At 37.3% G+C, this 12420-nt stretch overlaps 1 protein-coding gene across 6 annotated transcripts in view; it reads left to right on the top strand.

Annotated features, from left to right (window-relative positions):
- PLPP1 (phospholipid phosphatase 1) overlaps positions 1-12420 on the top strand; it is a 94115-nt gene that overhangs the window by 55922 nt on the left and 25773 nt on the right. For 4 of the 6 annotated variants that reach the window (XM_072749936.1, XM_026018771.2, XM_026018753.2 and 1 more), the window contains exon 3: positions 7506-7786. In XM_072749936.1, the coding sequence (XP_072606037.1) occupies positions 7506-7786 (281 nt within the window). Of the gene's footprint in view, positions 1-2257; positions 2410-7505; positions 7787-12420 lie in introns of all 6 variants that reach the window. The other 2 variants (XM_072749937.1, XM_026018760.2) reach the window with 1 other exon arrangement.

Genomic DNA, 12420 nt, shown 5'->3' with positions numbered 1-12420 from the left:
CCTTTTTATTCTCTGCTGCACTTATGTATTGTGCCTTATTCAACTTTGTATTCCTGGTAGCACCTACTAGAATTCTTTGACAGTGGATTCACTCAATATTTTCCCATTTATATATTCTTGTTTTTTAAAATAGGCTAATTATACTTGCATGGAATTTAATTTTATTTCCTTCCTATCCTAAAAAAAATACCCACAAACTTTTTTTCCAAATCTAAAAATAATTTCCAACATAGTTGTTTTGGTCAAAGGGAAAAAAACCCCAACTTAGTGGATGTGCTTGTTAAGAAAAATTTTCAATATATTTGGGTCTATTAATAAGAATTTTTCCTGAGAATAAGGACATAAAGCCTACTGCATTTTTAAAAAAGATTTATTTATTCATGAGACACACATAGACACACACACACACACACACACACACACACAGAGGCAGAGACACAGGGAGAGGGAGAAGCAGGTTCCATGCAGGGAGCCCGACATGGGACTCGATCCTGGGTCCCCAGGATCATGCCCTGGGCTGAAGGTGGTGCTAAACCACTGAGCCACCTGGGCTGCCCCCTACTGCATTTTGGATGCTGATCATATGTGGATTTAATTTCTATACTAGATATCTTGTCTTACTACAAAAGAAAGAAATCATGGAAAAATTCAATTCCAAATTGTGCAATAGAGATAGAAAGTTTCCTTTGTTATGTTATAGAGTTATTGCAAGTAGAATTGAACTGTAGAAATGATGGTTCTTTGTGAATACAAAATAAATTTGCTCATGGGGTAAGAATATGGCTGTTGGTTGAAGGATGGACATCTAGTTATTGTAGAGAGCAGGCAGCAACTGATGTCACAGATCTGCTTATTAGCCTCCACAGCATATGCTGCTTGTGTACAAGATGTTTGTGCTGCAGCTGTGGTATCTGTATTAAAGGCTTGGGCATTTCGCCCTATTCCTCTGAATGCAATTTGGTGAATCAGAGGATAGTCTGGAATCAAACATGGAGGTAGTATAAGTATCAGTTAGCAAAGTCAGTTCTAGTTTATTTATTTATTTGTAATCATAACTATTACTAGAAGTATACTTCGGGAGCCTTGTGAACATCTTAAAGACTTGTAATGGGTTGCCACTCGACAATTGGTTTAACACAAAGATAGAAACTTTGGTGTATGTATTTAGGGTATAGATGAGAAACAGGAAGATAAATAAAAGAACTAGGAATGTGCTTCTTTTCATTTAGCTTCTGGAGATAGAACATATTTGATATTTACATTAAGGACACTCAGGCAGAGTGGTAGAGTTGTGTTTGTCTTTCAGCCTTTGGGATTTTAGTGGAGTTAATGAAACTTTTAAATGGTCATTAAGACTTGGAGCTTCATAGAAAGAACACTTGAACATACAGTGAGTATGGTAGCTTGTGATTATGGCATTACTGCTGGGAAAATGGATCTCCGAGGGAGAGAATCTTCCACACTTGGATACGTCTTGACACAGACCTCATGTTGAAGGTTTCTGCTAACTAGATTTGTAGTTGGTATGCTGCATATTAATCAGTATGTCTACTTCTGTGAAGTAAAGGAGAACTGAATTCTTAAAGCTGACTTGCAGGGAAAAGACCTTTTAGGAGGTGAGTGTAAGACCTAATCTTGAGGGAAAACACGAATGAAAACAACTGTGTTTTGGTGTTTTTGTGCTTGACTTTGTTGTCTGTTTTTCTCAAACTTGGTTTAAGTTCAGGTCTTTTTCACAGCAGCTCTAAACTTGGTATAGATGGTACAGAAGTAAGTGGATAGCACATTATTTAGATACTCTGATAGTTTTGCCACGACCTTGTCCTGTCTACATGTGGTAGTAACATAGAGACAAAATGGGTAATGTCAAAAAGCTGTTTTACTTTTGGAAGGAAAATGCGTGACAAATTGGTTTGGGAATAGGTTGAAAAACCCTCTGAACGGCAAACAAGAGCATAAGAAGCAATTTTTTTTTTTTTTTTTTGTCTTCTCTAAAATCCATTTAGTGTGTTTGGGCAGAAACAAAGGAAAGAAGATACTCCTAGTTAAATTGGTTAAGCATCGTTCCTCTTCCTACCTTAATCTAAACTGTAATCTTTCTAACTTCTGTTGCATGCATTGCTGCATTCCTTTTTATGTGTGCTCTTATTTATTTTCATGGCAAATGCATTTTTAAACAGTCTCTGGGATAATTATTGCCATTAATTAATTTTCATATTACCATTTTAATGATATTTTCATTTATTCCTTTTGCTAGCTGGATTGCCTTTTGCAATTCTTACTTCAAGGCATACCCCCTTCCAACGAGGAATATTCTGTAATGATGAGTCCATCAAGTACCCTTACAAAGAAGACACCATACCTTATGCGTTATTAGGTGGAATAATCATTCCATTCAGTATTATTGTTGTAAGTCAAATCCACTTTTCCAAGTTTATCACTTTTGGGCAGTTGGCTTAATTTTGTGTTAATCTGTTAATTATTGAATGCGTAAATGTCCAAAACTATGTTTTTTAACCTTTAATTGAGCATGTTATTTGATTAAGATCTCAGCTATTTTAAATGGGACCAGAGGAATAACAGTGTATAATTAGAAGAACCTTACTGAAGGTGTGTAGCTTTTATGCTAATCTTTTCCAAGTCACTGTGATTTTAAAACACTAATTTGGTGTTATTGCAGCACATGCATAGACACATGTTACAGCAGTATGTTTTTAGCCTACTTTATATGTAGGGTATTATTTTGTAATTTGTGGAATCTGTGTGTATGTAACTACTTTCTAGTTGCCGAGTTCTAAAAAATAAAAATAACTAATGTTAAGTCTTCATTCTAACCCATGTTAAAGAATTATTAGATAATGCCAGAAACTAGAGAGAGAAGCCAAAATTTCTATATATAATCAGCAGTGAATACAAGAGGATTTTTGCTAGTTCTGAAACATAATAGTAACTATTTGCTTTTAGGATTTTAGGTGGGAATGATTAGAGATTGTGCTCCAAGGAGATGGCTTCAAGGGATTGGCTCAGATTATAATTTCTTGACTGAGAGAGTCTATGATTTAAAATAGCTGTACGCTCCATGGCTTGTAAAAGGCGAAAGATTTATACGATCTGAAAAGAAACCAGAGTATGCTCCATGGCTTGTAAAAGAAGATTTATATTGGTTAAAAGTAGAAAATACGGTCCCATCCAGGAGATAGGCCAATAAGATGACATATATGTCTTGTCTTTTTTGGTACTTATTGAAAAAGAAACCTTAATTTAGAATTTTAATTTTTTTTTTAGGATTTTATTTATTCATGAGAGACAGAGAAGCAGAGACATGGGCAGAGGGAGAAGCAGGCTCTCCATGGGGAGCCTAATGCAGGACTCAATTCTAGGACCTTGGGGTAACACCGTGAGCCGAAGGCAGATATTCAACCACTGAGCCACCCAGGCATTCCTAGAATTTTAATGTTTTATTCAAGAATGATCACAGCTCCTTATAGGCATCGAGAATTAATGAACTCATTATTTGTGGTACATAATTAATAAAAGAAAACCTCTCTCATAAACATGTTTGTTTTATGAGACTGTGAGCTCCTGGAGGGCAGAGTTGGTGCTTTGTTCATCTTAGCAGCCTTGCTGCCTGCCACTGAGCTGGGCATGGTGGAGCCTGGCATGTCAGAGCCTGGCATGTCCTAGGTGCTGGAATGAAATGGGAGTAATTACATAGTAACATTGGTTGGCTCTCCTACAGTATGGTGAAGTTTTAAGAAATCAGATCCCTTTAATCTAGACAAATATTTACACTGAATTTTTACTATGAAAAGAAAGAAAGCCAAGCCTATGATTGTTCCTTTAAGAGCACAGTAAGAGTAGAGTTTTTTTTTTCTTTTAAAGTATGTGTGTTTCTGAGATACTATTTGAATTTTAAAATTTTAATAGGATAGTTAGCTGCAAATACAGTTGCCCCTTGAGCAAGTTGGGGTTAAAGGATACTGACACCTGGTGTGGCCAGAAATCTGAGTTACAATTTTTGACTCACCAAAAACTTTACTAATAGCCTACTGTTGCCTGAAAGCTTACTGATAAAGAGTCAACACATATTTTCTGTGTTCCATGTATTATACAATAAAGTAAGCTAGAGAAAAGAAAATGTTATTAAGAAAATCATAAAGATAATCCATTTTCAGTACTGTATTGTATTCATAAAAAAAAAATCCGTGTATAAGTGGACCCACTAGGTTCAAACCCATGCTGTGAAGGATCAACTGTAGTAGCTGAGTTCATAAAAGATTCTCCCTTGGGCACTCAAACAGTGCTGCAGGTGGACTTGTCTTTCAATTCTCCTTGACTTCGTGTCTCAGTAACAAGGAAGCTGCACAAACAAAGCTCCAGCAATCCACGACAGACCAGAGGCCTGCAGCAGGACGGGGCCTAGCACCAAGTGTGTGCGTGTAGCCTGTGCACGTGCAGGGCCTGACAAAACCCTCCATTAGCAAGAACTTGTCATTGATACTTCATTAATTTGTAAGTTTTGACTATTTCATCATGAGCTGTGATACTCATGTGATACTTCATTAATTTGTAAGTTTTGACTATTTCATCATGAGCTGTGATACTCATGTGATACTTCATTAATTTGTAAGTTTTGACTATTTCATCATGAGCTGTGAGAAAGTTATCTTTATGTTGAATACAACAAGTAAATTGAGTGTAGGTTTCTTAAAAAAGAACAGACTCTTTAAGGTGCTATGAAAGTACGATTTTCACATCAATCATATTAACCACTGCACTAGGCAGTAGCTTTATACACTAATTTAAAAAAAATTAACTCCTTTCAGGCAGCACTTGGTTAAACATGTAAATAAATGCTTAGTTTTATTTACTAGAAAGTGAATCAGTTCCTTAAAAAAAAAATGGGATCATGATTCAGACTTCATGCTAGGCCTTTGATGTGGCTTTCAGATGATCCAAAGATACATAAAGTGATGGAGCCTGGTGGAGAACCAGAGTTAATTAATATAGTTTCTCAGAAGCCAAGGGAGAATTTCAATAAGGAGAAATGATCAGTGGTGTCAAATATTGTGAGGAGTTGAGGTAAATGAGAGTTGATAAATACCTATTCAATCCGACAAGACCATTTTGACTTTGGAAAAGATTCAGTAGAATAAAGAGAATGAAGGTAGTAAGAGAAATTTAAAGAGTGGAAGTACACCAGTGATTTTAGACTACATTTGTGGGAAGGTGAGCCCTGAATGGGAGGCACATAATATGTGGACAATGCAGAGATGTATAAAATCATCTTGGTTGATGGAGCTATAAAGGAGATGGTGAGAAAATATCTTGGTGCATAGGTTTTAAATGGTTGAATTACATGGATTTGGGTAATTACTATCTTTAATCTTCAAAAGTATTTTGTTTTAGTCCCTCAAACATTATCTTTTGTTCTTTAATAATAATTTATCCTATCTTTGGAGTGTAAATAATGCATAGCAAGTGATCCCAGCTCTAAGATGAGTCTACAGTCAGCTTAAGAGTGGACTTGACCGAAGGCTAATAAGCATTGACATTAATGGTTCAAACGGCAGGAAAAGGTATTTAAATGAAACAAAAATATGGCTGTCATGTATAGTGAAATGCTTAGATACATCCCTGCATTTAATTTAGAAAATCAATTTAGAATTTGTCTATTGTCTATCTCAGTGAGGATGGAGGACATAATAAAAAATGATATACATTGACCTAGGTTTGGTCAGTGTTAGAGTCCCCTGCCCTTCCCCAGCATTAAGGGTAAAGTTTCTGCTTATAGTACCTCTGTCAGTCAATTGGTCTTCAGTGCTCAGTGCTCTGAATTCTCCTAGCGAATTGACTTTCTGTTCTCAGTGTTAGGAATCATGTTTTGGGTGGCCCTAAAGAATGATCATTATGCCTATGGAAGACTCCTAAAATTCAACAATTGGAAAATAGTTGGGTGCTTATGCAAAAAGAACAGCTGACAGCTGAAGTGTGGGAGTTCCAGCTGCTTGAATTGTGGTTGATTAATATACTTGGTATATATTTTAGATGATCAAAGAGCAACTCCATAATGAAACATGAGAGAAATCCTTTCTGCTCATCTGTGAAGGCAGTTGCTGGGACACCTTAACACTCAGAGGAGACAATATATACTTTATTACAGGGTGACTGGAGGGCGTTGGGAGAACAATTACAGAGGTGCACAATTACAGAGGTGCATATGGTTTTTGTCTCCTGAGAGACCTCTTCTCAGAAAAGGATCTGATTCAGTCATTCACATTAATCACTGTAATGAGGAATATGTTTCTATGGGGCTTAATGTTTAAACCAAGGGTGTTTACCTTTTACCCAAGAGGCACCCCTTTCAATTAAAATTTATGAACCACCTACTATGTTTGAGTCCATTGTGGTAGTGCTAGCTTTTTATTCAATGACTAAAACTTGATTCTTGCTTTTGTGGGATTCATAGACTTGTCCAAATTTTATCACTCTATTTATGGAGCCATGGAGCCAGATGAAGAATTTTTGGTGTTAGATTCTTAAAATCTCTTTCAGGAAGCAACTATTTATTTTACCTACAATAAGGCTCACCGTGAAGATAATTAATCCTCACTAAATGGATGAAGCAGGGAAAGTAGTACATATCTTAAGAAAAACTTTGTGACTTGTATCTCCTTACTTCCCCCAACATAAGCAAGCTGATTCTTCTGTTCAACTATTTATTTTGGTCTGTGAATTTATCAAGTATTGGGAAGCCATTTTTATGCCTTTAAATTCATTACACTGGCACATGCTGATACACACTCTGCCTGAAGGCTTTGTCTCTACTTACAGTGAAAACTAAAGCCAGTGAAAAATAAAGAGGAAACTTGAGATGATTTCTTGGAGGAGGAGAGCATCAAATGTGTGTTTGGTCTATTAATGAGACTTGTTAAGAAAGACAGGCCTAGAGGTCTGGAGCAGCTGGACTGGGAGGCTCTGTCAGCTAATTTCTGCCCTCTGTACCCTTTGGCCTCAGTGTTAGATCGCTGCTTTAATATTAGTTTACTCTCTGAAACGATTTTACTTTTTAGAATATGATGGATGTTTTTCTTTCAGAGGAATGTTTGATAGAAATGAAGACACTGCCAGATAAAAGTACGTACATAAGGGATACTCTAGGAAAGTTTGTGTTCTTTGAACATACCATGATTTTTGTCATCCATGATACACCATTGACTACTTACTAAAACTCATTTGAATACAAGAAAAGAAATAAGGTCTTATTGTTTCAGGTCGGCTTTGAAATTATTGTGGCCATTGCTTTGTAAGCATTATCCACACTTGATCTGAACCTTTTTTCATGGTTTAGAATTAGATATCCTGACTACTTTTGCAAATGAAAAATGGGAGGTGTTGTTAAAATAAAGATTTTATTGTGACTTACCATTTTCTTTTCTATTTTTTATTTTGTTTAAAGTGCCCAGTTGCTCTTTTAACATATTATTTTTCTGTTTCTTTTTCAGATGATTGTTGGAGAAGCCCTGTCTGTTTACTATAACCTCTTGCACTCGAATTCCTTTATCAGGAATAACTACATAGCCACTATTTACAAAGCCATTGGAACATTTTTATTTGGTGCAGCTGCTAGTCAGTCCCTGACTGACATTGCCAAGTATTCAATAGGCAGACTGCGGCCTCACTTCCTGGATGTTTGTGACCCAGACTGGTCAAAAATCAACTGCAGTGTTGGTTACGTTGAAAACTACATATGTCAAGGGAATGCACAAAAAGTGAGGGAGGGCAGGTGCGTGTTAAATCTTCAATGTTTGTTTTATTTTGTGTATTCTTGGAAAAAAAGGTTTCAGAGATGGATGAGCTATCCACTAGCTTAGAGCAGCTAGTGTAATCACTGGGAGGTGAATTGAGATTATATTTTGACCTGTTATCTCTACTTACTCTTTTTCTCCCTTTTATCCCTACCTTCTATGTAAGAGCATTTTAATGCAGGTCTTTCCATCTCCAATGAATAATAATGTAAAATAAATGTCATATGTCCTATAGTGCAGGGCCAGTAAACTTTTTCTTAAGGTACCAGAGAGTAAATATTTTAGGATTTGTGGGCCATTTGGTTAATTTGACAACTGTCCAGCTCTGCTGTTGTACCAGGAAAAAACAACCATAGACAATCCTTGAACGAATGGGTGTGGTTATGTTCCAATAAAAGTTTATTAACAGAAATAGTTGCTGCTCCAGGGTTATAGTTGGCTGACTTTTGATGTAAGCCAGCTGTGCATCAAGTTCTGCTCTATCTCTCAGTATTCTTAGGGTATATTTTTTATAAGAAAACTTCATATCCTGACAGCTTAGGTCTTCAGGTTGCTGCCTTCTAATAATACCCTTGTTGGGCTCCTTTCTATACCTGGAGCACTATTAGGCAGGAATGAAATAGAATGTTTGGAACCCAAAAAGTCCAACCCCTTTAATGTATATAGATAAGAAAGAAGAGGCTCAGTAATATTAAATAAAGCCATTAGGGTCACCTGGGTGGCTCAGTTGGTTAAGTGTCTGCCTTTGACTCAAGTCATGATCCCAGGGTCCTGGGATCAAACTCCTTGTAAGTCTTTCCTGCTTCTTCCTCACCCCCACCCCTTCCCCAGCTCATTCTCACTCACTTTCTCTCTTTCTCGAATAAATAAAATCTTAAAAAATAAAAATAAATAAGTCCACTAATTAGTAGGAGAGCCAGTTACCCATCTCAAGTCTCAGAATTGTCAGCCTTATCTTTTCTATATAATTGACATATTTTAAGATAGCTATCAGTTTACCTTAGTCATTCACCATCCAACAAATACTTTGGGCAAAACATCGTTGTGCCTTTTTTTTTTTTTTTTAAGATTTTATTTATTCTTGAGAGACACACCCACAGAGAGAGAGGCAGAGACAGGTAGAGGGAGATGCAGGTTCCCTGCAAGGAGCCTGATGTGCCACTCGATCCCAGGACCCCAGGATCATGACCTGAGCCAAAGGCAGATGCTCAATCCCTAAGCAACCCAGGTGCCCCTGGGTAAAACATCCTTTGAGTCTTCTTTATACATGATTCTCAAGCATTTCATTGTCCTTATTATAAGCTACACAGGCCTTGTAGTAGCCCTCAATTTTTGCATTTAGTGGTAATGAAAAAATACTTTAAGTATTCACTGTGGTGTGCCTGAGATCCAGCAGTGAACTAGAATGATCTTCATGGAGTTTAGGCTAGCACAGAGAACTTAGATTAAATTAGTGAGGGCAGTGGAGGAGAACCTCTTTGTTGATACAAAAGCCAGAGAATAGAGAGGCTGTTGAACTGGCAAGCTTTGAGGTGATCATTGGAGAACCGATAGGGTTATAAAATTTTAATGAATGAAGGAGGGGGAAGTGACTAATGCAGTAGTATTGTTGATTTGAGTTTAGGTAAGCAAGCATTTTTTAAGAGGGCTAAGGGAAAAATGGTCCAGAAATGGCATTGAAGAGTTAGGAACTTAAAAACACCAGCACTGGGCACTAAGGGTGTGGGATGCGGAGATCTCATGCTTTGCTCTCCTAGCACTACAGTGTCCTGGAGAAATGTCTCATTTTAATGACTAGGGGATGTAGTAGCCTTCGGTCAAGAGGTTGAAGACTCAGGGAAATATAGAGGACTGTCCATGCCTCTGTCTCTAGTAATCTCTTCTGCATCACCCAAGCTCTAATGTTTTCTCTTGGCCAAGGAATTTAAGAAAGTCAGGTGATGATAATTTAAGAAAGTCAGTTTTTCTAAACTCTAGAAAATATTATTATAAATGATTCTTTAAGAACACAGATTCCTCATACGTGTATTGTTTCTCTGGTTCAGTGGGTACATACATTTTGGCTCAGAATTTTCTTGTAACGGTTTATCTTACTGAGAGATTTAACTTTCTTACATGATCCATTCGAACAAATTATGAAATATAATTTCTTTTAAATGGCATAAATGTGATTACATTTCCCAGTCCATATATGACCTATTACGTATCTCTTGTATATCTAAATTGGCCAACACGTACTCTGATGGTACTTTTGATGTAAATATATGTAGGGTTTTTACCCATTACCCTTTAAAGTTTCTTCAGCAATCCACATTTTCAGTGAGAACTGTCGATAAGCATTGGGGTTCTGAAGGAAGAAGGAAAATCAAACCTAGAAATGAAAATTTAAAACTTTGTGTCTTCTGAGAAAAATGGGATTTCTATTAGTGTTTCCAGAATGAGTTAGTGGTTACCAGTTTCAGAGCTTTGTAACTTTGGTGCATAACTGTTTTTGCATTGCTGTTCTGTTGTGGAGCATAATTTGGTTGGAGTCGGGCTTTCCTATTTCTTTTCTCTTGAATTTTTTAAGTCGGGGTGTCAGAAATGCAAAAACATTTCAGTCTAGACATTGTAATATATTAGGAGTGTAGTGTAATCTCCTTTATTTTGTTTCCACAGCCTGCCCCCTGTACATTTATTTTAATTATAAAATTATAATGCTTGAATTGGAGAGAAGGGAACATAAGCACCCAAAATGAGTCATTTTTGTTGACTATAAATGAGTCAGAGTTACATCTGAGGGTGAGAGTACTCTCCTACAATTTTGACTTTTGGTCTTGATTTTTTCCCCCATTCATTCTCTTATTTTCTTCTATTCCTCTCTCTGCCCTTCCTGCATATGTGCGTGCTCTTGTGCTCTCCTCTCATTGATGTCAGAGGACTTGTACCAGGGTTCATTTGTGGTTCTGAGTCCTAAACATAGAAGTGAGAACATACATGGACTGTAGTAGCATACTTCATAATATCCAGAGAGCTCATATTCGTTGTTTAAAATTAATACCTGGGAATTTACTGTAAATGAAAAGGGGCTGTACTCATCTAGCTGCTCTTGCTTATGCCAGTGAGATTAGCATTACTTTGTGAAAAAAAAAAGTTACTAAAGAGTCTCTTTAGAGATGATTTATGCCAGCAGCTCTCAAATGTTAGTGGTTTATTAGAAGTACCTGGAGGGCTTGTTAAAACACATTTCTACGTGTCATCTTCAGGTGTTTAATTCAGGAAGAGGGGGTGAGGGGTGAGAATATATATTTCTGACACACTCCCAGATGCTGCTGTCTTTGTGCTTGATCTCAGGACCACACTTTGAACCAGTGCTTTATATCCCCTGGATGATGGGAACACGGCCTCTCATGATGTTATCTCAGGATATTCGGCAGGGTGAATTTAAGATTGTGCACAACTAGCTGTGTTACTGATTGATCTATCATTACCACTAACTCAAGAACCGAGCGGGTGAGCCCTGGTGCTACTGGGGCGAATTGCTCTGTGCCAGGGAATCCTGAGGCAGGGTGGACAAATCAGAAGCACAGCTCCTGGCTGGGTTTGCCAGCACCGTTGCAGAATAAACTTGGATAAACTGGTTGTAAGGAAAGGCAGTAACTCGAGATGGTGGTTTCGAAAAGAGAAAGGGAGAAGTTTAGGGTGCTTGGTAGCAGGCTCAAGCATTAACAACTGGCCTCTCCACCAGCAAGATGGACACCTTCAGCGTTATAGGGAAAGGTGGGGTGGGATATGTGCAAGAGAGTGGGCAGGGAGTGCATGATCACGGGTGAGGGGGTCAGTATGTGTTCAGCCCAAGATCATGGGCAGGGAAGGGGATGTGTGGGATGTGCGGTCTAGGCATTCCACTGCTATCAGGGCTTTTCTGGTCTGGCAGTTGGGATGTTCAGGTGTTTGCAAAATGTCTTTGTCAATACCTTGAGAAAGTTTGATAAGAAATAAGCACAATGGGTTTTCGTTGAAGCATTGGTTAAGAGGTCTTGCCTATTCCTGGTTTTAACTGTTGGAGCCTGTAGTTGATCAAGAGAGCTTGATAACAGTTGCTCTATTTGTGATACTACACAAATGTGATAGTGATACTACATACAGTATAGAAACTTGTCTTCTCTAAGTGATTCACTTTTTTCTTTTTTCTGGCATTTTATTTATTTATTTATTTATTTATTTATTTATTTATTTCTGGCTTTTATTTAAATTACATTGATTTAAGCATAGACTCAGCGTTCCTGATCAATTCTGAGTGACTGACTGGTCTTTGTCTATATAAATCAGATATTCAATATAAAGTTATTTCTTTTGGATTTTGGCAGCTTTGTGTTACTTAGCTGTTTAATTGTGATATGTTTGGTTGAATGTGATAAATAATTTTCCTTTTGCCTTTTTTAAATGCAACCCCCATGTAGGTAAAATGAAGCTGAATTTCGAGGAGGACCTTCTACAGTAGTGAAAATCCATTATAATTAGACTGACTAGCTGTGGTATTAAGTACTTTGAGAGAAAAGCTGCTTCTTTGTGGTCTAATTGTAGACATTACTGGACACTTTATGCTTTCAGAAAGATTTATTCAGGTTTA

This window comes from Vulpes vulpes, chromosome 2, assembly GCF_048418805.1.
Source record: "Vulpes vulpes isolate BD-2025 chromosome 2, VulVul3, whole genome shotgun sequence".
NCBI lineage: Eukaryota > Metazoa > Chordata > Mammalia > Carnivora > Canidae > Vulpes > Vulpes vulpes.
Note: the sequence above shows the minus strand (reverse complement) of the source record. Positions and strands in the feature narration are given on the sequence as shown.